This window comes from Watersipora subatra, chromosome 4 (genome assembly GCF_963576615.1).
Source record: "Watersipora subatra chromosome 4, tzWatSuba1.1, whole genome shotgun sequence".
Lineage (NCBI taxonomy): Eukaryota > Metazoa > Bryozoa > Gymnolaemata > Cheilostomatida > Watersiporidae > Watersipora > Watersipora subatra.
Window position 1 is genome coordinate 23,776,960 of NC_088711.1, and position 22,643 is coordinate 23,799,602.

The 22,643-nt window shown below is 38.1% G+C and overlaps 1 protein-coding gene and 1 long non-coding RNA gene across 2 annotated transcripts in view; one reads left to right on the forward strand and one right to left on the reverse strand.

Annotated features, from left to right (window-relative positions):
• Nucleotides 1-22,643, reverse strand: part of LOC137394714 (E3 ubiquitin-protein ligase rnf213-alpha-like) — a 66,875-nt gene that overhangs the window by 20,442 nt on the left and 23,790 nt on the right. The window contains exons 23-36 of the mRNA XM_068081482.1: nucleotides 14,300-14,456; nucleotides 13,942-14,074; nucleotides 13,536-13,737; nucleotides 12,782-12,920; nucleotides 11,390-11,565; nucleotides 10,583-10,798; nucleotides 9,308-9,477; nucleotides 9,099-9,216; nucleotides 8,523-8,620; nucleotides 8,230-8,406; nucleotides 7,607-7,952; nucleotides 7,105-7,361; nucleotides 1,977-2,223; nucleotides 1,626-1,769 (exon numbers count right to left, since the gene is read on the reverse strand). Coding sequence (XP_067937583.1) covers nucleotides 1,626-1,769; nucleotides 1,977-2,223; nucleotides 7,105-7,361; nucleotides 7,607-7,952; nucleotides 8,230-8,406; nucleotides 8,523-8,620; nucleotides 9,099-9,216; nucleotides 9,308-9,477; nucleotides 10,583-10,798; nucleotides 11,390-11,565; nucleotides 12,782-12,920; nucleotides 13,536-13,737; nucleotides 13,942-14,074; nucleotides 14,300-14,456 — 2,580 coding nt within the window. The remainder of the gene's footprint in view (nucleotides 1-1,625; nucleotides 1,770-1,976; nucleotides 2,224-7,104; nucleotides 7,362-7,606; nucleotides 7,953-8,229; nucleotides 8,407-8,522; nucleotides 8,621-9,098; nucleotides 9,217-9,307; nucleotides 9,478-10,582; nucleotides 10,799-11,389; nucleotides 11,566-12,781; nucleotides 12,921-13,535; nucleotides 13,738-13,941; nucleotides 14,075-14,299; nucleotides 14,457-22,643) is intronic.
• On the forward strand, nucleotides 15,953-16,970 carry LOC137394716 (uncharacterized). The gene is made up of 3 exons (XR_010978354.1): nucleotides 15,953-15,985; nucleotides 16,714-16,800; nucleotides 16,940-16,970. It is a non-coding gene; the product is annotated as an uncharacterized lncRNA (long non-coding RNA).

Here is a 22,643-nt window from a genome sequence, read left to right on the forward strand (position 1 = left end):
AGAACTAACAAAGGGATACAGATGTTACAGCACTAGAACAAACAAAGGGATACAGATGTTACAGCACTAGAACCAACCAATGGACACAGATGTTACAGCACTAGAACCAACAAAGGGATACAGATGTTACAGCACTAGAACCAACAAAGGGATACAGATGTTACAGCACTAGAACCAACAAAGGGATACAGATGTTACAGCACTAGAACTAACAAAGGGATACAGATGTTACAGCACTAGAACTAACAAAGGGATACAGATGGTACAGCACTAGAACCAACAAAGGGATACAGATGTTACAGCACTAGAACCAACAAAGGGATACAGATGTTACAGCACTAGAACTAACAAAGGGACACAGATGTTACAGCACTAGAACTAACAAAGGGATACAGATGTTACAGCACTAGAACTAATAAAGGGATACAGATGGTACAGCAGTAAAACTAACAAAGGGATACAGATGTTACAGCACTAGAACCAACAAAGGGATACAGATGGTACAGCACTAGAACCAACAAAGGGATACAGGTGTTACAGCACTAGAACCAACAAAGGGATACAGATGGTACAGCACTAGAACTAACAAAGGGATACAGATGTTACAGCACTAGAACAAACAAAGGGATACAGATGGTACAGCAGTAGAACCAACAAAGGGATACAGATGGTACAGCACTAGAACTAACAAAGGGACACAGATGTTACAGCACTAGAACTAACAAAGGGATACAGATGTTACAGCACTAGAACTAATAAAGGGATACAGATGGTACAGCAGTAAAACTAACAAAGGGATACAGATGTTACAGCACTAGAACCAACAAAGGGATACAGATGGTACAGCAGTAGAACTAACAAAGGGATACAGATGTTACCGCACTAGAACTAACAAAGGGATACAGATGGTACAGCAGTAAAACTAACAAAGGGACACAGATGTTACAGCACTAGAACCAACAAAGGGATACAGATGTTACAGCACTAGAACTAACAAAGGGATACAGATGTTACAGCACTAGAACTAACAAAGGGATACAGATGGTACAGCACTAGAACCAACAAAGGGATACAGATGTTACAGCACTAGAACTAATAAAGGAATACAGATGGTACAGCAGTAAAACTAACAAAGGGATACAGATGTTACAGCACTAGAACTAACAAAGGGATACAGATGGTACAGCAGTAGAACTAACAAATGGATACAGATGTTACAGCACTAGAACCAACAAAGGGATACAGATGTTACAGCACTAGAACTAACAAAGGGATACAGGCGTTACAGCACTAGAACTAACAAAGGGATACAGATGTTACAGCACTAGAACTAATAAAGGGATACAGATGTTACAGCACTAGAACCAACAAAGGGATACAGATGTTACAGCACTAGAACCAACAAAGGGATACAGATATTACAGCACTAGAACTAACAAAGGGATACAGGTGTTACAGCACTAGAACTAACAAAGGGATACAGATGTTACAACACTAGAACTAATAAAGGGATACAGATGTTACAGCACTAGAACTAACAAAGGGATACAAGTGTTACAGCAATAGAACCAACAAAGGGATACAGATGTTACAGCAGTAGAACCAATAAATACTGCGTTGCTTACTCTTGAATTAGGTTCCTTTGAGGGTTGAAGTTCTTCGTAAAGTAATTCGCAAACTTGTGGCCCGACTGCAACATTCTGGGCAAAAGTGCGAGTGATTCTGGTGAAAAGTACTTGCATGATTAGATTAGAATCCTCTCCGCATTCCTACCAATATAATACATGCGTAACAGCCAAAGCCTTGCATTGCTTAAAAAAATACACGATGTAACAAGTGCTTTGGAATATCCTGCTTCGACAAAATTCCTAGAATGAGATTTTTTGTAAGAAATACCAAATAAAATGATCTGATATAGACCAATTTGAAATGATTAAGAAGCCATGAGTCAATCAATCTTTACAAAAACGACAGACCTTTTTGAATGCTGTTATGACTTCACGAGCAGCGGTCTCATCGCGAGCACTGATTATGACAAGATCAATAGCGGACTTGGCCTTCACATAGCAGTCTCCTCCGTAGAGAGACAGAGCATCTGGTACAGTGAATGACTCGAGAGAATCTTTGATATCTCCAGGCACGAGGTAGTTCTGGGGAGTGTTTAGCAGATCTTTGAGATAGCTTTTTCCAGCAATATTCAACAACTGTCGTGCTATCATATACCTGCAACAGAATGAGTTTTCTCAAGGATGTAAAATAATAAGGGAATAATAAGGGTGTTCAAGAAACAGGATCCATTCTTATCTTAATATTGATAGTAATTCCCAAACAGTAGCTGACGAGGAAAAGTTCAAGTACAAGCAATAAAGAATAATGCTAACTTATCTATTAAAGAAACCAAAAAGATAACTCCAAAAGTTTTATAAAATAAAAACAAAAAAATAATAAGCTACACACACGTGAGGTTGAACAAACAGTGACATTCCTAGTTGAGCATCGATAACTAGTATGATCATAAAGAAACAATGTGAGCATAGAGTAGATGGTTACAGTACAGTTAAATAGAGTAGATGGTTACAGTACAGTTATTTATAGAGTATTTGGTTACAATACAGTTAAATAGAGTACATGGTAATAGTACATTTAAATAGAGTACATGGTTACAGTATAGTCAAATATTGACAAAGAAAGTACAAAGCCAAATGTAAAACCTGAATCATCTGTGAAAGCTATATTAATAAAGTGACAATCAGTAAAAATGATGTTTGTAATGTCACTTTTTCTTTAAAAAATGGGAATGAAAGTGTAGGTTCGACAATGACAATTCAAGTGAATCTATCTATATATATATATATATATATATATATATATATCTACAAGTATGTCGTGTGTCAGCATTCTGGCTATAGCTAGTCAAATCTTGATATTAAAATCACGCATTCTGATGGACTTAAACTCACAACGAATGCATCTTCTTTCCTGTCCGTTTCTTATCCGGATGCTCTACCACTGGGCTAGAACGGCATAGTGATCAGAAATGTTTTCATACACCCGATAAAACCAAGCGCGTGCTAATTATTTTAGCATTGCGTCCACGAGTTACGATTCTCCTGTTAAAGATGTGGTTGCGTCAAAAAATTCGATTTCACAAAATTAAGACCCATAAAAGGCTAAAACATCAGCTACAATTTGATGCCATTATTGTCTTTGTAGACCAACCCTGTCCAGAGATATATGCGTTTGAATGAGACCCTCTTTTAAAAAGCCCACGTTCCAGCGGGTGCTTCTTTCGTGACGTCACTAGTAATACATCTGAAAAGAAACCACGAGCGATATATATAAGGTCGCTTCATTAGCCAATCATCAGCGTGAAATTTTTATATAGGTCGTAAATGTTATCACTCGTAAAACGTGTTGTCTGTGATCTCAAATTTAGGAATTTTACTCTATTATTAAATCGCATGGACATTGACATTTACTAAATTAACAACGTTACTTTGATGAATTACTCTATCAACAGGTTTTATTGGCGAACAACATAATTGTAAATATTGCTGTGAAGTTACTGCGAAGGTGACTCCGAGTTTTCTGAGCATCAGGTGTTAAAGTTCTACAGAGGAAGATCGGAGAATGGCGGTAAATTTATCTTTTACTTTGAGTCTCCTATAGAGTTTCCTGTTGAGTTTACATTCAGATTATATTTCCCTGTTTGAGGCTAAAATGTAATTTCCTGCGCGTGCTAGATACGTATGTACAGTGAGTTCTTGACGGCTTCTCTTTAATCCATAGCATCTAGCAATACAATGGCTTAGATTGATGAATATACTAAAGGTAATATTTTAGTACTCATTAATACATGTACTAATTAATAAAATTATAACTTTTTGCTATCACTAATTCATCGTTTTTTATTTTTTTATCGGTTCACCTAGCTACATTTGCTTCAAATTTTCTGTGGCAGTTTTATTTAGTAAATTAGATTTATGATTTGACTTTAGATGTTCACTTTTCACTTGTGGAAAGTGAAGAAAATCGATTGATCAATGCAAATCTTTAACTTCCAGAACCAAAGCTTCGAATCGTTGGCTTGGCGTACTTGTGCCTTTGTTAAACATTTATTCGTTTTTAAAATTACACTTGCAATCTATCAAACTCCCAATTTGAAAGCTTTCAGTAGATACGCGTTAGAATGAAATATCTATGAATGACATATATTTATTGCGTTTGTTTAACTGATTACAGGATGTTTATGCCGTCCCACCAGCCGAAGCAGCTTTGTCAGTGTGGAAACTGCCATGAAGTGGAAAGAGAGACTTGAATGTGTGCTGCATAAACCATGTTTTGTTTGAGTTTGCTGCAGTAGATGAATTTGTCTTATTGTATCAGCTAAAACTATGTGAGTGGCCACGACTTGATGAATATTTTTAATAAAAGCTTTATGCCGAGATGAAAATATTTTTGCTTGTAAAAATTATATAATAAAATAATATTGTTGATGATAATGCAAAACATGATTTGCAGAATATTGTAGTGAATTGGATACGGTATATGATGTCCGCAGAACTGAAGAATGTGAGTTCAAATCCAGAAACAGATTTTAGTTTGCAGCAGACTTCTCATCCTTAAAACTCTATCCCTATGTATATTCTTTTCAAAGACGCAGCTTTATTATTTTACTTACGGTAGTAAGAAACTAGTTTTCGGTGTGGGCAATGATTTACAGCCACGCCCCAAGGATAGGCGACGGACATGTGGGTGGGGCTTTTGGGAGGCTGTATATCATTAGTGTGGGTAGAGGCGGAACTGCGCTGATACAAAGACCTTATTCTACATAGTTTGCTTGACAGAATTACTGTAGACCGGTAGAATTAGTAGTCGGTACTCAAATGTTTACACAGCATTTGGAGAAAGTGAGTAAAACAAATTTTCAATTTTCGTTATTTGAGGCCTTAGAAACATTCATAATAATGTATCTGTAGCGGGATTTAAAATTTTATTCTAACCAACATGAGCAAATACAAAATAAAATATATACCAATAGAGCCGCGTAGGACTAGACTTTTATCGCAAATAGCCGATGCGAATACGAGATATATTGACAGATAAATCACGCGTGACATCATTTTGGGCAAGTCTGGGCATGTTTTTTTTAGCCTGAGCGTTTTTACCGCGATCAGATTTTTTCGATTTTAATCTTCAAATATCTTGGCAATGAAATCGCCTAACACAACAAACAACATATCAACTGATAGAGAAAAAAATGCTTCCTTTTAAAATCAACTCAAATTTGACGCAACCACATCTATAAGAAATATTTTGGGACCTATGTATATGCAACACGATGCGTATTCGTCTTTTTTCCCGTTAAAGCTAATAATTTATCTCGAACATAAAATTTGGCGATTTTTGTACTGATAATATACGCTACCAAAATGAATACGTTGCATCGACATTTCGTAGTTTTTGTACCCGCTATTTATTTTACATCTACATTTATTTCGCTACTAATTCATTCCAGCTGCTCAGAGGATTTTTTCCCAGCTACATTATGTTTTTTTGGGTGCTAATTTGGTACTTTGGGCTCCACAATCATTAAATACGGAAAAGATTTTGTTCGTTTAAAAAATCTTTTTACGTTATTTCTTTTAGTTCAAATCAAAACATGTTTGTTTGTATGAATATTTTTCAATTTGTTATTTAATGTTTATTTTAATAGCGATATAGTAAATTAACAAGTGCAATTTCCTTTCCTCAACAGACGAATGTTACGTTCGTTAAAAATGCGTTTCACAAAAGTTCCTATCAGTGCTCGATTTGTGTATTAGCTTACACATCTTTCCTTCTAAACATAATTAGTAAATTGTAATTAATTTCACATTTTACAACAAACATTTGTAAGATTACTGTAAGATTATCTCTTAGATTATTTGTAAGATTTATTCTGTAAGATTACAAGCATCAGTTATTCCTCGCTCTCTTACATTTACATATATTTACATACTTTGAGAAATATATAGATTAACGTTCTCTTATTACATTTATAACCTTCTTATAACTTTTGAAGTTTATAATATAAATTTCTAAAGTTTGTTTCACTATCGTTACTATTTCAACTTATATTTTTTTTAAACATAATTCGAGTATCGTGTTTCAAGTTTAAACATTATTCATTTTCCAACACTGTTATTAGTACTTAGTTTCCAATCTTTATTATTAATATTAATTTTTCATTCGGCCATTTTTGGGAGACATTGTTCTAATAAAATTTCAACTACAAAATACTACCATATTCTGTCATGTTTTTATTAATCTGTTAAATAGCTGTATTCTTAGAGGTTACACATTGTCTAACGGCTCCAAAGAAAAAAACCTGTCTTGAACAAAATCATTTCCTCGTGGTATGAAGTTTGAAAGTTACAGTTGTTTGACAAAGTTTGAAAGCCTTTACAGTTGTTTTTATTTTCTCTCTTAATTTATTTCAACTACACAAAACACTTCTCTCGTGATATGTAGTTTGAAAGTTAGAATGGCGAATGTTGTTATATATGTTAAATACAAATCAATTTTCTGTCAAAAGACTTTTTATTACACGAGCAACGCCGGGTGGCACAACTTATAGAATGATAACAATAACTTATGGCAAGTCATATTAGAAATGATTCAAATTACTATATGTATTTTTTATTATTTTATTATGTTTTAGTATTACATTAAGTTATACCAGCTATTTTACTTTTACTAGCAAAATTGCAATACTGCCAAAGATTTTGGACAGCATATGTCAAAAATTACTTTGTTAGCTAAGATAAATATTTGCTCAAATGTATGTAGAAATATTCATATATACATGTGATTTATGTAAGTGATTCTGGTTCAGTAAACAGTCTTGTGGCTTGACTGTATAAGGAACCAAAAAGAAGTGCCTGGATTGGTGTCGCACGATTTCTAATTGCTAAAAGCTGCTCACCCACACATCTTTGATGAAATTGATTCAAACGCACACCGCAAACACAGAAAGATGATGATAGCATGGCTATAATCAGTGATTACGACTACCTAAGAATATGAAAGATAGATAGATGACAATTCAGAAACGTAGTATACCCAGGCTGAAGATGGCCGGCACTTCTTGATTGAATGAGGAAACGCCTCAGCTGCTCTTCTAGCAACTTCACAGCCGTCAACTCGTACTCAGCAGGAGAGGTAATCAACTCTACAGACTGCAGTAGAGCGTTCTGAAGGTCAGCCAAAGCCTTGAGCGTGTCAACAGAGGGCACGGCGACATTTGTGCGCAGCAACTCAAGGCCAGCAATCAAGGCTACTTCCAGCTGCTCACACCGTCTTTGATACTCGCTCAGATCCTGTTAAAATGAAAAACTAAGCGATGACAGAATAGAAAATAATGGCTGCTATGTGATTGGTACAAGTAGGAAATCAGATGCAGCCTACTTCTAAACAGTTAGTCCAGCTCTGACCCTGATGGGAAATTACAACATCGATCAGACAGGAGTATCCGACTCGTTTAATATCGCATACCAACTGCAGGTTTGAAATGATAAAGGAGTGAAAGCAACATGCTCAGCTTGCAGATGGATATCCGCTTTACCTTATGACAGTCCATTAGTAGCACTAAACTCTGTACATGACTTCGGGATTTGTCGGCATGCCAACTCTTGATGATGGTGTCGAGAGAAAGAGTGACTGCCTTACTCTGTTCGCACCGAAGCAACAGCTTGAGCAGGTATGAGCGTAACACGGGACTAGCATCAACTATTTCAGAACTGTTGAACAGGCCAAACTGTCTTGTGCCAGCACGGAAGGTAACACGGTCAACGAGCCACTCGAGTATGGCTTGCTCAGGCTCAGAGGCAAACACCAACTCGGACACAAAATACATAAAGAACTTGTTGAGACGGTCTCGCAGCCACGTAAACTCATCTAAGTTCTCCGGGCTACAAAATGATAGAAGGCAACCAACTAATCACAACAGCAAATAATTACGGAAAGCCAACAAGTAGAGTTTTAAATGAGCACCGAGCACATGTGTGCAGAGAGTGTTCAGCGCAGAGCATTCAGGTATATGAAGATGGAGAGTTACTTGGCGGTGGCTATAGATAGCGGCTATAGCACAAAAAAGCTAGATGAAGAGAATGATCCCAGCAGCACACCATAACGCGCGTGTAGACACAACATACCACTGGCTATTAACAAGCAAACTTATCAACCTACCTCATGTTTTCAGAAGTTGGATTGTAACGACTGTCAGGAGGAATTTCTTTACCACAGTCATTCTGTGAACATATATGCAGTTGTGCAGCGCACACCTCGCACAGAATGTGTTGACATGGTAGACGCACAGGAGCATCTAGTGACTGAATACATACAGGACATCTTGCGGGGCAGTTCCTGTAAAACCAGATAAAGGATATTAAAATAGTTAACTTTCCACTGCCTGACGGCAAAGTTGTTAACATGGAGGGGAATCAGAAAAAGAAACATTAAGTTATATATGAGAAACCTACTCGTAAAGAGAACGAATCCCTTCCATTACAGTTTCCTGAAGTGAATGAACCACCTGCTCAAAAGCTTGAATTGACTGGAAATTGGCATTTGTGACATTCTGCAAAGAATTGGGTGACGATGAAAATGAAACTGTTATTCTAGCAAGTAGGAGAGAGTCAGATCATGACAGCTACAAAGAGTCTGGTCAATAGTGTAACCTATGAGTAATGTACAGAATGAGCATTATGTATAATGTAATGTGCACACTATACCGACATCCATTACACCGCTTGTTATATATCGCATGCTTTTTAGTATACACTTTTGATAGCTGCCTTTCAGACAGTTTGCTGTTATTACTATAAATCTCTAACTCGAAGTCATTGCGTTTCTGATTTGATGTTAAAACAAAGCTGTAAACAATCAGCTAGTCGAGCGAAACAGAACAGCAGGCATGAATATATAGAGCAGTGCTAATGCACCCAAACTTGTTATAAATTACTGTAGCATCTAGAGCAGCAAGAGAACCTGTTACTCATTCATCACTCCTGCAATTCTCTTCTGGTTTTCTGGCTGCTAAAAACTAACAAGCTTACCTTAATGAGACTGGGTAACTTGTATGTTTTTCGTTTGTCTGGCGCCTTGTTAACATTGGCCGGTGCTACCACATGCTCGACGTAAAGTTTCTTCAACTCTAGCAGGGTCCAGATATTCCTGACAGAAAAGAGGCCAAAAACAACTATCGATAATTGTTCAAAATGAGCAAATGACCTAAGTCAACATTTGGAATATGTGTACGCATTACCTGCACTCGTCGATGCCTGGTGAACCGCGACTGCTCTCAATCACCTGCTGCACCACCGGCCTGCACTGCTCCACTTGACACATAAACTCATATGGATCTGAGACCAGAGTACGGACAGAAATTCCTTTAACATGAGTGACCAGCCGGTATAGAGCTATGATGTCACATGACTACAAGTGAGACAAATATACCACTAGTCATTCAAATCTAAAGAACATTCTTATGTTCTCATTGCAAATCAGCCTTATAATTATAACTAAAATAATTGAACAATGCTTTGCTATATCATACTCAGTAGCCGAACAACGCTTTGCTATATCATACTCAGTAGCCGAACAACGCTTTGCCATATCATACTCAGTAGCCGAACAATACTTTGCTATATCATACTCAGTAGCCGAACAACGCTATATCACACCCCTACATAATACCTGTGAAAACAGCAGAAATGTTCCCAAGCAAAGGCCAAACAAAAAAGCTACCATTTCCTTTTCTTAAGCTTTGGCAAAAACATTTTATGGATGCTAACATATTATAAAGATCATGCGCAGCAAGAGTGGGAACTACAACATTTATTATACAAGTATCCGAGTGCATGTGTTATCTGCAGTAGGAATCTTGTACTGTTGTACAAGTATCCGGGTGCATGTGTTATTTGCAGTAGGAATCTTGTACTGTTGTACAAGTATCCGGGTGCAAGTGTTATCTGCAGTAGGAATCTTGTACTGTTGTACAAGTATCCGGGTGCAAGTGTTATCTGCAGTAGGAATCTTGTACTGTTGTACAAGTATCCGAGTGCATGTGTTATCTGCAGTAGGAATCTTGTACTGTTGTACAAGTATCCGGGTGCATGTGTTATCTGCAGTAGGAATCTTGTACTGTTGTACAAGTATCCGGGTGCAAGTGTTATCTGCAGTAGGAATCTTGTACTGTTGTACAAGTATCCGAGTGCATGTGTTATCTGCAGTAGGAATCTTGTACTGTTGAGACTATTCTTAAACTCTTCAGCGCTCCTAAATATGCAGATGTTATTCATACTTATGATACCACAGACTATAAGTTAATAGAGGTGATGTGATAATTTTTTTGCTTACTGGCTCTTATGATCACATGCCGCTTTAGCATCTAACAAGACCCTTATAGCGGACATAAGTGACGCATTTCTCGATATAAATGAGAATTGCCTGACACAGGTCAGATATTCAACTATAGAAGGCTCTTAGGGTGTCTAATGGAAATAAAAGAGCTAACATCTTGTTTGAATACATGACATACCACGTTGCTTTGCGTTTGTTGTTGCTTTTGTTGTTGTATGACTTCTTGATATGTCATCTTTATGAGCTGATCGCCGTGAGATATGATGAGGTTGAAAACCACTGCGAGATTGTTCATCACTTGTCTCATATGTACAAAGGCCGCGTGTATGTGGACGAATGAGATTTTCCTTAGGCCGAGGGTCAGCACACTGTTTGTGATGGTCTGTACCACGAGCTGTTAATAGAATATCAGATTATGGTGGTCTGTACCACGAGCTGTTAATAAAATACCAGATTATGGTGGTCTGTACCACAAGCTGGTAATAAAATATCAGATTATGGTGATCTGTACCACGAGCTGTTAATAAAATACCAGATTATGGTGGTCTGTACCACAAGCTGGTAATAAAATATCAGATTATGGTGATCTGTACCACGAGCTGTTAATAAAATACCAGATTATGGTGGTCTGTACCAAGAGCTGGTAATAAAATACCAGATTATGGTGGTCTGTACCAAGAGCTGGTAATAAAATACCAGATTATGGTGGTCTGTACCACGAGCTGTTAATAAAATATCAGATTATGGTGGTCTGTACCACGAGCTGGTAATAAAATATCAGATTATGCTGGTAATAAAATACCAGATTATGGTGGTCTGTACCAAGAGCTGGTAATAAAATATCAGATTATGGTGGTCTGTACCACAAGCTGGTAATAAAATATCAGATTATGAGTGTCTTAGGATAGATATTGTGTAATAGAAAGTAGAAACCAAACATCTTGCGCCAACCAAGAACAAATAACTTAAGATATGCAGCCTTTACCAGATGCTCAGTTGTGTTGGCACAGGGGTAAGCCATGAATACAAAGTCATTGAGGTAGGCCTTCAGCATCTCGTCGTACATATTAGTGCTCTTCCCGTGAACTATAGAGCTTTGAATGACTTTTCCGATTACAGAATGACTCTCAAAATGGTCGACAAGTGTTTCCACCATACTTTCTACAATAAAGCAGAGAACCCTATGACTAGGAAGGGTTTTGAAAACTCAAGATATTGAAAATTATGTCCAACGTGCAACTGGAGCTTTTTATCATTGCAAAACTACAATTAGTAAAACTATAAACTGGGGTTAAGAATAACTCTACGGGACAAGGTACAAAATAACTCTATAATATAAGGTATAAAGGAATAACTCTACGAGACAAGGTATGAAATAACTCTATAATATAAGGTGTAAAATAACTCTATAATAAAAAGTATAAAATAACTCTGTAAGATAAGGTATAAAATAACTCTATAATATAAAGTATAAAATAACTATAATATAAGGTATAAAATAACTCTATAATATAAGATATAAAATAACTTTATAATATAAGGTGTGCAATAACTCTATAATATAAGGTATAAAATGATTCTATAAAATACGGTATAAAATAACTCTATAATAAAAGGTCTAAAATAACTCTATCATATAAGGTATAAAATAACTCGTATAAAATAACTGTCTATAATATTGGGTATAAAAGAACTCTATAATACAAGGTGGGAAATAATTTTATAAGATGAGGTGTAAAATAACTCTACAATATAAGGTGTGAAATAACTCTATAATATAAGGTGTACAATAACTCTATAATATAAGGTATGAAATAACTCTATAATATAAGGTGTAAAATAACTCTATAATAAAAAGTATAAAATAACTCTGTAAGATAAGGTATAAAATAACTCTATAATATAAAGTATAAAATAACTATAATATAAGGTATAAAATAACTCTATAATATAAGATATAAAATAACTTTATAATATAAGGTGTGCAATAACTCTATAATATAAGGTATAAAATGATTCTATAAAATACGGTATAAAATAACTCTATAATAAAAGGTCTAAAATAACTCTATAATATAAGGCATAAAATAACTCGTATAAAATAACTGTCTATAATATTGGGTATAAAACAACTCTATAATACAACGCAGGAAATAATTTTATAAGATGAGGTGTGAAATAACTCTACAATAAGTGTGAAATAACTCTATAAGATAGGTGTGAAATAACTCTATAAGATAAGGTGTGAAATAACTCTATAAGATAAGGTATAAACAGTACTATAAAGAGTAGTAAGACAGCTTGTGGCCAAAAGTGAGAACGTATTCCTTATAACAGCCTCCATTAGCTTAGGCATTTACATATTTGTATCACTCACCGAGGGAATTTCCAGCCTTTTCATTAGCCCCAATCAGCTTGTCGATAGTATCTTTAACTAGCCAGGAAAAAGGAAACTGAAGCCTGAACTGTTGATGTCCATCGCCAACTTCGAGGATTTTGTATGATTTGGGCAGTTTCTGATCAAAAGATACACGCATACATTACATGGCAGATGCATGATGATTCATATTGAACATTGGTTGCGCTTCCTAAAAAGGAGGGTATCTATACCTTCCTAAAAAGGAGGATATGCATACCTTCCTAAAAGCAGGGTATGCATACCTTCCTAAAAGGAGGCTATCTATACCTTCCTAAAAAGAGGCTATCTATACCTTCCTAAAAAGGAGGGTATGCATACCTTCCTAAAAAGAGTCTATGCATACCTTCCTAAAATTAGAGTATCCATATCTCTCCGCTACATAAAAGCAAGAGGGAATTCACGAGGAATAGAAATAAAAGGAAACAAGAGGAAGAGATAAGAGAATGGGAGGATTTGAGAAAATGGGAAGAGGCAACACAAGAGGTTGAAGGAGAGGACGAGGAGGGCCATTATTTTGCCTCAATCCTCTACAAATTCAAAAATAAAATACAAATGTCTTTTCTCTTATCACTCATACGTGTAGCAAGAATTATCTTATCTCAAATGTATCTTTGGAAAAAAAATGTCTTGCCAGAAATGCATGACTAGCAGAGGTTTGTCTTTGTGATCACGCATGCTTGAGCTAATAATATTGAAAAGCAGGAATACACACCGATGTACCAGCTGCACTGTGCTTGGTCAATTGGTCGAAGGTGAGGCCTAGTTTATCACAGTTAGAAAAGATCTGTAACCACAGGCCTTTGAAGGGAGAGTTTGAAAGCAGTAGCTTCAAATTCTCTCTTACATCCACAAAGGATATAACTGCGGCTAAGGCCGGCACAAACGCTCTCTCCAAGGAATCTTCTACTGCATGCCTAAATATGGAATGTTGCATTTCATGATGTAAGATGAATAAAGTTAACAATGAATCATTGTTATAATGCCTCATACAACAGTTAACAACTGTTAACAGTTGTTAACAAGAATAAGTAAAAAACTCAAGATAGACTCACTAATCATGTATGAGTTTGAAAGTGGTGTATGTGAGAATTGTGAAAAACGGCTGAGAATTTTTGTACCTGAGTGTCTCAGATTGCTTCATATTACTTGCTTTGGCCGCATCAGCCTTCACCCAGTGAGATGAAATGTACTGCCCTTGTTCCGACAGCAACTTGTGGGCATGCTCAAGAAATATCTCCAAGAACTGGCATTCTACATCGAAAGAATTTATTTATCACACAACAGAGAAAAAGAGTCTGGAAAGTTTCAAAAACAATAAAAACCAACAAGCAAAAACTGGCTGGGCAAGAAAAAATTAAAAGTTAGGAGTCAAGAGAAGAAACAAAACATCAGAAAATAGTTAATGAAGAAGAGGAGAGGTGAAAGGAGGCAAAAGGTGAGTGTGAAAAGATGACATGACACCCGTAGTACACGCACCTGTAGCTGAATTAAAGAGCTGCTTGAGCAGGCCCACCCTGTCATACATCTGATCGGACTTTATGACAGACACAGCGACAGGAAGACACTGTTTGAGAAAGGTCAAAAGGTCATCACTGGCGCTCATCCCATCATCATCGGTAGCCATGGCTTCTTCCTGTTTCGATACAAACTTACATATTCAGTGAAATGCAGACATACATATTTAGGTAGAAACATTACCGAAGCTCCAAAGAAGCCTTAAATTAGCGCAAGCGAAAAAGAAGAGATATTTTATCATCAACTACAATTGTTTGGGCCAACAAAAAAACAGAACTGGTAGAGGCTCCTACAACATAAATAATCCATTCAAAGAATGGATTATTCGTTCCAAGAATATTCACATTATAGGGATTTTACTTTATACTAACAGTAAAATACATGTAAATTGCCTAATCCATTCCGAGATCTTTCCAAACTCACCCCTTTGGCCTTTCAATAGGACAAAACTGAACCTACCTGTTTGACTACATGACTACAGTAATTGTGGTATTATTGGTTTGTATCAATAACTTTTTACTTTATCTTATCACTTCCACTTGGTTTATGGTTCATGATTACAGTGATTTTATGTTAAGCTAGAAAGAGCGGATACCATCAATGTCAATTTAAATCATTTTTTTCACTCTTTTTTCTTGACAAGGTCTATACTGCAAAGTAAAAAATGGAAAATATTGTATATCTACTATATAAATGGCAATCGTTGTCTGTCTATCTGTCCGCTTTATAGAGTACCGTACTTTTCGGACTATTAGCCGCTATTTTTATATAAGGGCGTGTCTATTCTGTGTTTTTTTTTCACCGCTAGGGCGCATTAACGGGAATCTCCGGTTAGTACACGCCTCTATTATAATACGTAACCTACTATTCATCGAAGAGATAGACGATAAACACTGATATGCTAATAGTAGGAGTTGTCTTCTCGATATATTGAGTTACCGATAACTCCCAAATATGAGTAGAATAAATAAATTATATGGCGGTCTTTTTTTTTCGATTCGATTGTACGAAGCAAACTTAATTAATATGAGTAAGTAGTAAAATTAAATTAGTAGTAAATATTAGTAGTGAATTAAATAAAATTTACTACTCTTTAAATAAATTAATGAGTAGTAAATTACATCTAATTAATATTTACTGCCAACGTGTACCGGGAAGGTCATGTGAACATTTGTTTCTTGCAACCACTAGAAAAACGCTGTTCTCTATATAGTAGATAGTTGAAATTGAACATAAGACGGAGTCTATATATTCTGAACAATAGAATGTTGCGGAGGTTGACTCACAACATTCATAGGAAGAGGAACCGTCAATAACATTGATTTATGGGCTGCAACCACGTCAACATGAACTAAGCTATAGTTAGAAAGCGGAGGTAGTCTAGAATCTTGATATTCTACCAAACGACATCGTCAGTCTAACTCAACATCTTTTCTACTATTGCGTCTCAGGCTAGAACTTCCAGGTTTAAGGAAAGATCCAATAAGATTGTTACACGCTGGCAGGGCGTCTCTAACTAACCTGAGGTGGGAGATTCGGAGGACAAAAAGGTATTCTTTTGGAGTTCGGACTTCCAACGCGGTGGACGCACTGGGATCGAGATCAACTCAATAACGCTATTTGAATTATAGGAAATTTGAACTCAAGGTACTTTGAATTATTACATTGATTGCATTTATCAGTAATGTGATTGATTGAGATAGCTACGCTAGGTTTGATATAGTGTTGTTATAGCATTGCCTTAGTTATAAAAGCAGTAAAAGGAGCTATAACAATATCGTAGATTTTGCCAACATGTTAACAAAACACTGCTATTCAAAAAATTCATTGTATCTTTACTCTGTGCATTGATAAAGCGATGTGAGGCTACGAAGCGATCCCCTACTATGTTCCTTATTCTTACAAAACCAATACTTTCACCACCACCAGAGTCAGTGCTGCTATTGCTATTTTATTGCTATTGCTAATTGCTATTTCTGCGAAATCACAAAAATCTGAATCGGCTATAATAACATCAACATAAGTAATTATTTGTTTTAAACTGCAATTAAACTGTTTGCTTTTAAGTTGGAATTGCTCAACCAAAATATTAAAATTAAATTTTAGGCTAATTTTATAGAGAAATCTTTGGACAACACTGTCACTACTATAAAATGCCCTAAAGATCGTTGGTTATGTTATCAACGAATAACAAAATTCAGTTACTAGCAATTGCTGGGAAAGTCGCAAATATGCGTCTACGGCGGTCGACCATAGAAAACGCATAAATGAGTCTACTTCAGTGAAAGGGTTAAAAACGTTGGATTTGCCACTGTTTGTGATAGTAAACATGTACATTTCCTTCCGCAGCTGAGTTACTTTTACTTATTTTCCAGCTACAAGTACTGCAGAACTCCAGCTACTACAGAACTTGCACGGGTACAGCTACTGCGTTTTACCTACTAAATTTCTACAGTGAAAAGGTTAGTACGTCTTATTCAATGTTGTATTGTCTATGAATTGCCACACATCCGCTACTTAAAAATGTTGGATTTGCCACTGTTCGTGATAGTAAGCATGTTCATTTCCTTCCGCAGCTGAGTTACTTTTACTTTTTTTCAGCTACGATCACCACAGAACTACAGAAATTGCACGGGTACTGCAACTGTGTTTTACCTACTAAATTTCTACTTCAAAAAGGTAAACACTTCTCATTCAATGTTGTATTGTCTATGAATTGCCACACATCCACTACTTGAAAACGTTGGATTTGCCACTGTTCGTGATAGTAAACATGTTCATTACCTTCCGCAGCTGACTTACTTTTACTTTTTTTTCAGCTAGGAGTACTACAGCTACTACAGAACTTGCACGGGTACTCCGAGCGTTGCGATAGGCGACGGTGAGAAAAAAGCGAGCAGTATATATTACAAAAAAAGCACACCATCTTATTCACTTTTAAAAACGGTTGAAGCAGTACAATGCCTCCCAAAAAGCCTACCGCTCAAACGCAAGAACAGATTGATTCCCATAGAGAAAGAGACCGAGTTCGCAAAGCAGCAGCTAGACGAGCAGAAACTGCAGAGCAAACACAGCTACGCCTACAACGAGACAGAATAGCTAGTGCATCTGCTAGAAGTGCAGAAACTGCAGAGCAAACACAGCTACGCCTACAACGAGACAGAATAGCTACTGCATCTGCTAGAAGTGCAGAAACTGCAGAACAAACACAGCTACGCCTACAACGAAACAGAATAACTGCTGCTAGAAGAGCAGAAACCGCTGAACAAATACAGGTACATCGAGAGCAGGCCAGAATAGATGCTGCAGCTGCTAGAAGTGCAGAGACTGCTGAGCCGACCCAGCAGCGACTCCCACGACAAGATACACTAACTACAGCAGCTGCTTGGCCGCCACAACCTACCAGGCGCCGTGCATGGGCAGAAAACTTTGCACTTGACTACAATCCTGCAACGCAGTATAGGGCCCATCAGAAATTTTTTATGGGACGAATGTCTAAAAAATGTTCCAGATGTAATGCCTTACGTTGGAAAGACGAGAGGCCAGGCATTTGTTGCAACAATGGGAAAGTTCGCCTACGACCACTCTCTGAGGATATTCCACCTGTATTGACTCACCTATTCCAAGGCGCAAATCCTGATTCTGAACATTTTTTGGGGAATATACGAAAATATAACAGCTGTTTTCAAATGACATCATTTGGAGCTAAAACAATTGATGAGCCTGGATTTAACCCAAATTTCAAGGTTCAGGGTCAAGTCTACCATCTGATTGGATCCTTGCTTCCGATACCGGGTGAGCAACCACAGTTCCTGCAAATCTATTTCATGGGTGACCAGCAGGCAGAGGCAGAACGTCGGCGTGGTATTGTTGAAGGAGTGCGATTAAACGTAATCCGTGAGCTGCAGGATGTTCTACACGAGCAAAATAAATATGTACGTGATTTCAAAACTGCTCGGGAGAGGCTGCCTGAAAACACGGATGACTTGCGAATTGTCATTCATGCCGACAAACACCCTGTTGGAGAGCATGAAAGGAGATTCAATGCTCCTGTCATAGATGAAGTTGCCATTCAAATAGTTGGACAGCAGTTTGAATGGCGGGATATTGTTTTGCAGTTACGTAGCAATGAACTGCAGAGGATATCTGAGACGCACAGAGCATATGACGCCCTGCAGTATCCACTCATTTTCTGGCGAGGTGACGATGGCTACAACTTTCAGCTGCGACAGACTGACATTCGCATAGGAGAGCCAGGTGCACGAAAGGTTTCTGCTATGGATTTTTATGCTAGCAGACTGATGGTTCGTGATGGTAGCTTCAACTACATTCACAGGTGCCGAAAGCTGTTTTTGCAGTTTGCAGTTGATATGTACGCTAAAATTGAAACTGAAAGACTTAGCTTTATCCGCCACCATCAGACACGGCTAAGAGCTGATGACTACATCCACCTGCGTGACGCAGTGGCTGATGATCGCAATGCAAACCAACTAGGTAACATGGTGATTTTACCTTCATCTTTTACTGGTGGCCCGCGCTACATGCATGAGCGTACACAGGATGCCATGACATATGTGCGACATTACGGCAGACCAGACCTCTTCATCACATTTACCTGCAACAGCAAATGGGATGAGATTTCCAATGAATTGCTGCCTGGTCAGCAAAGCTATGACAGACACGATGTGGTTGCAAGAGTGTTTCACCTAAAACTAAAGCAACTAATGGATTACATCACCACTGGTGCAATAATTGGCGCTGTGCGATGCCATATGTACACCATTGAATGGCAAAAACGTGGACTCCCTCATGCACACATTCTAATTCGGTTATGCGATCGCATCAGGCCAGAACAGGTTGATTGTGTCATTTCTGCAGAAATACCAAATCGAGTGGAAGACCCTGAGCTGTTCGAAATTGTCACCAAGCACATGGTACATGGTCCATGTGGCCAGCTAAACCCCGGTTCACCCTGCATGAAAGATGGCACATGTACCAAGAAGTACCCTAAGGCTCTCATTAAAGACACAGTTACTGGCATAGATGGGTATCCATTGTATCGTCGTCGTTCCGCTGATGATGGAGGTTTCACCAAACAACACACATTGCGAACTGTTGGAGAGGCCTACGACATCACTTTGGACAATAGATGGATAGTGCCTTACTGCCCTTTGCTGTCCAAAGTATTCAATGCACACATCAATGTCGAATTTTGCAACTCAGTAAAATCTATCAAATACATTTGCAAATATGTCAATAAGGGTAGTGATCAAGCAGTGTTCGGCTTGGAAAGACATGGAGCACAGGTTGATGAAGTAGCTCGCTATGAGAGTGGACGGTACATCAGTGCAAATGAAGCAATGTGGCGCATCTTCAGTCTCCCTATTCATGCACGACACCCGACTGTCCAGCATCTGAGTGTCCATCTTGAGAATGGCCAGAGAGTGTATTTCACTAAAGCAAATCTTCAGCAACAACTTCAAGAACCACGTGACACTACCCTTACCGCCTTTTTCAAGCTCTGTACACTTGATGATTTTGTCAAGACGCTTCTCTACTGCCAATTGCCAGCCTATTACACCTTTGACGCGTCCACAAAATGCTGGAAGAGACGAGTTCATGGAGCTGCTGTGCCTGATCATCCTGGCATATATCAAACTGATGCCCTAGCACGGGTATACACTGTTCACCCCAACAATCGTGAATGTTTCTTTCTTCGAATCATGCTGCATCACGTAGTCCCAATGTCCCACGTAGTCCCACGAAGGCCCAATGTCCTTTCAGCATTTGAGAACTGTTGAAGGTCATGTCTGTGCCACTTTCCATGAAGCATGCAGACGTTTGGGGCTATTGGAAGATGATGCACAGTGGAGGGAGGCCTTGGAAAAAGCTGCAACTGTACGGTCACCTGCCCAACTGCGCAAGTTGTTTGCTATTATGTTGAGCACATGCCAGCTTTCTCATCTTCTTCAGCTGTGGCAAGAGTTTAAGGAACATTTGGCTGAAGACATCCTGTTTCATGAGCGACAACTGCTTCAGGATCAACAACTGCAGTTCACAGATAGAATGTTCAATATTGCTCTTATATTTATCGAGGACCAAGTGCTTGAGGTCACAAACAACAACCTCTCAGTTTATGGACTTCCCAGGCCTGTTAGAGTGGAGCAACCTGTTATTTGCAGAGAAATATTACGCGAAACAGCATAAGACCGTGAAGAGCTCCGTCGCCATGTTGAAACCAATGAACCGCTGCTGCTGGAAGAGCAAAGAGCAGCATATAACACAGTTTTGGAGAAAATTGAACAAAACAGTGGCGGAATGGTGTTTCTTCACGCACCAGGTGGGACCGGCAAAACCTTTGTCACTAATCTTATATTGGCGAAAGTACGAGAGTCTGGAAAAATTGCTTTAGCTGTAGCTTCATCTGGCATTGCAGCTACCTTACTTCCTGGTGGCCGCACTGCGCATTCAGCACTGAAACTGCCTCTTAATTTGGCCAGAACTGGGAATCCTGTGCGCAATATCAAAAAGAACAGCGGAACTGCCCAACTTCTGCAACGATGCGTTCTTATTGTGTGGGATGAGTGCACAATGTCGCACAAGCTCGCATTTGAAGCTCTAAACCTTACCCTAAAGGACTTGCGTGAAAATAATAGACTTTTCGGTGGGGTAACTCTTTTACTTTCTGGAGATTTTCGCCAAACATTGCCTGTCATACAAAGAGGCACACCTGCTGATGAGATAAATGCATGTATCAAATCATCATTTTTGTGGCCGTCTGTTGTGCAGCTGCATTTGACACGAAACATGCAAGCCGCTATTCTTGGTGACGAAACAAGTGCACATTTTGCTGCTGGACTGCTGCGTATTGGTGAAGGGCGTTTGCCAGTCAGTGCTGAGGATGGTTTGGTGTCACTTGATGGCTACGGCACTTTTGTGGATTCAACTGAGCAACTTCAGGAGAACGTTTACCCTAATCTGCAACAGAGGTTCCAAGATGTTGATTGGTTATCTGAGCGAGCTATTCTTTGCCCCCGGAATGATGCAGCTGCTGCCATAAACTCACAGCTTTTAGTCCAACTACCTGGCAATTCAAAAACCTTCACTTCTGTTGATACGTCGTTGACTGATGACGCTGCTGTAGAATATCCTGTAGAATTCTTAAATTCACTGGACTTGCCCGGACTTCCTGCTCATAAATTGCAGCTAAAGATAGGAACAACGATTATGCTTCTTCGCAACCTCAATCCTCCAAAGTTATGTAATGGCACTCGGCTGATTGTTACGCAAATGTTTTCGCACGCAATTCAGGCCAAAATCATTTCAGCATCTGGTAGAGGAGAATACGTTTTTATTCCAAGGATCCCAATTATTCCAACCGATCTACCATTTGAATTTAAAAGGATTCAGTTCCCCATCAGAGTCTGCTTTGCTATGACCATCAACAAGTCGCAAGGTCAATCCCTCAAAGTAGCTGGTATCGACTTACTGTCCCCTTGCTTTAGCCATGGCCAGCTGTATGTTGCCTGCTCAAGAGTAGGCACAAGCCTAAAACTGTATGTTCATACACCCGACAGAAAAACAAAAAATGTTGTCTATCCACAAGTGTTGCGTTGATTAACATTGTCTTATTGTTATGTCATGCTTGCATTAAATTAACATTATGTTATTATTGTGTCATGCTATGTTCTTCATGTACTGCTATACCTACCTATTATCCACATGCAGCATTTTCTAGCATATTTTTCAGTATATGTATATTTTCATGCATTTGTTTTGCTTATTGTGTCTCATAAAAAGGCTATTGTGTTGGCGTTATGTTTTATTATTGTAAGGTGCTAATGCTGTATCTGTCTTGACATCGTACTGTCTGTCCTGTTACACATGTAAATTTTACTGATAAATTTTATTAACACAACCACATTACTGCAGCACTGTTAGTATATACCATGTCAAAACACAGGCTATAGACGAAGAACTGGTGAGCCATGATTAGTGTTAGAAGTCTACATTCGATGTAGAACTGTAGAAGTCATGTATAGTGCATGTAGATGTCTCCATTCAATAAATGCTGGCAATAGCTCAGCAGTGCAATAGCAAATATTTTGTAGAATTTCTTAAAACATGAACACTTTTTCAATACTGCCAGTTTGAACAATTTCAGTTTGCCTAGCAATGTCAATTTCATTATCAGTTCTGTGTACAAAATTAGGACAACTCCGATTTGAGTGGTTCGAGACTGATGCATTGTAGACTAGCTGTAGAACACATTGCATATTTCCATTGGTCTCTCCAACATTATTGA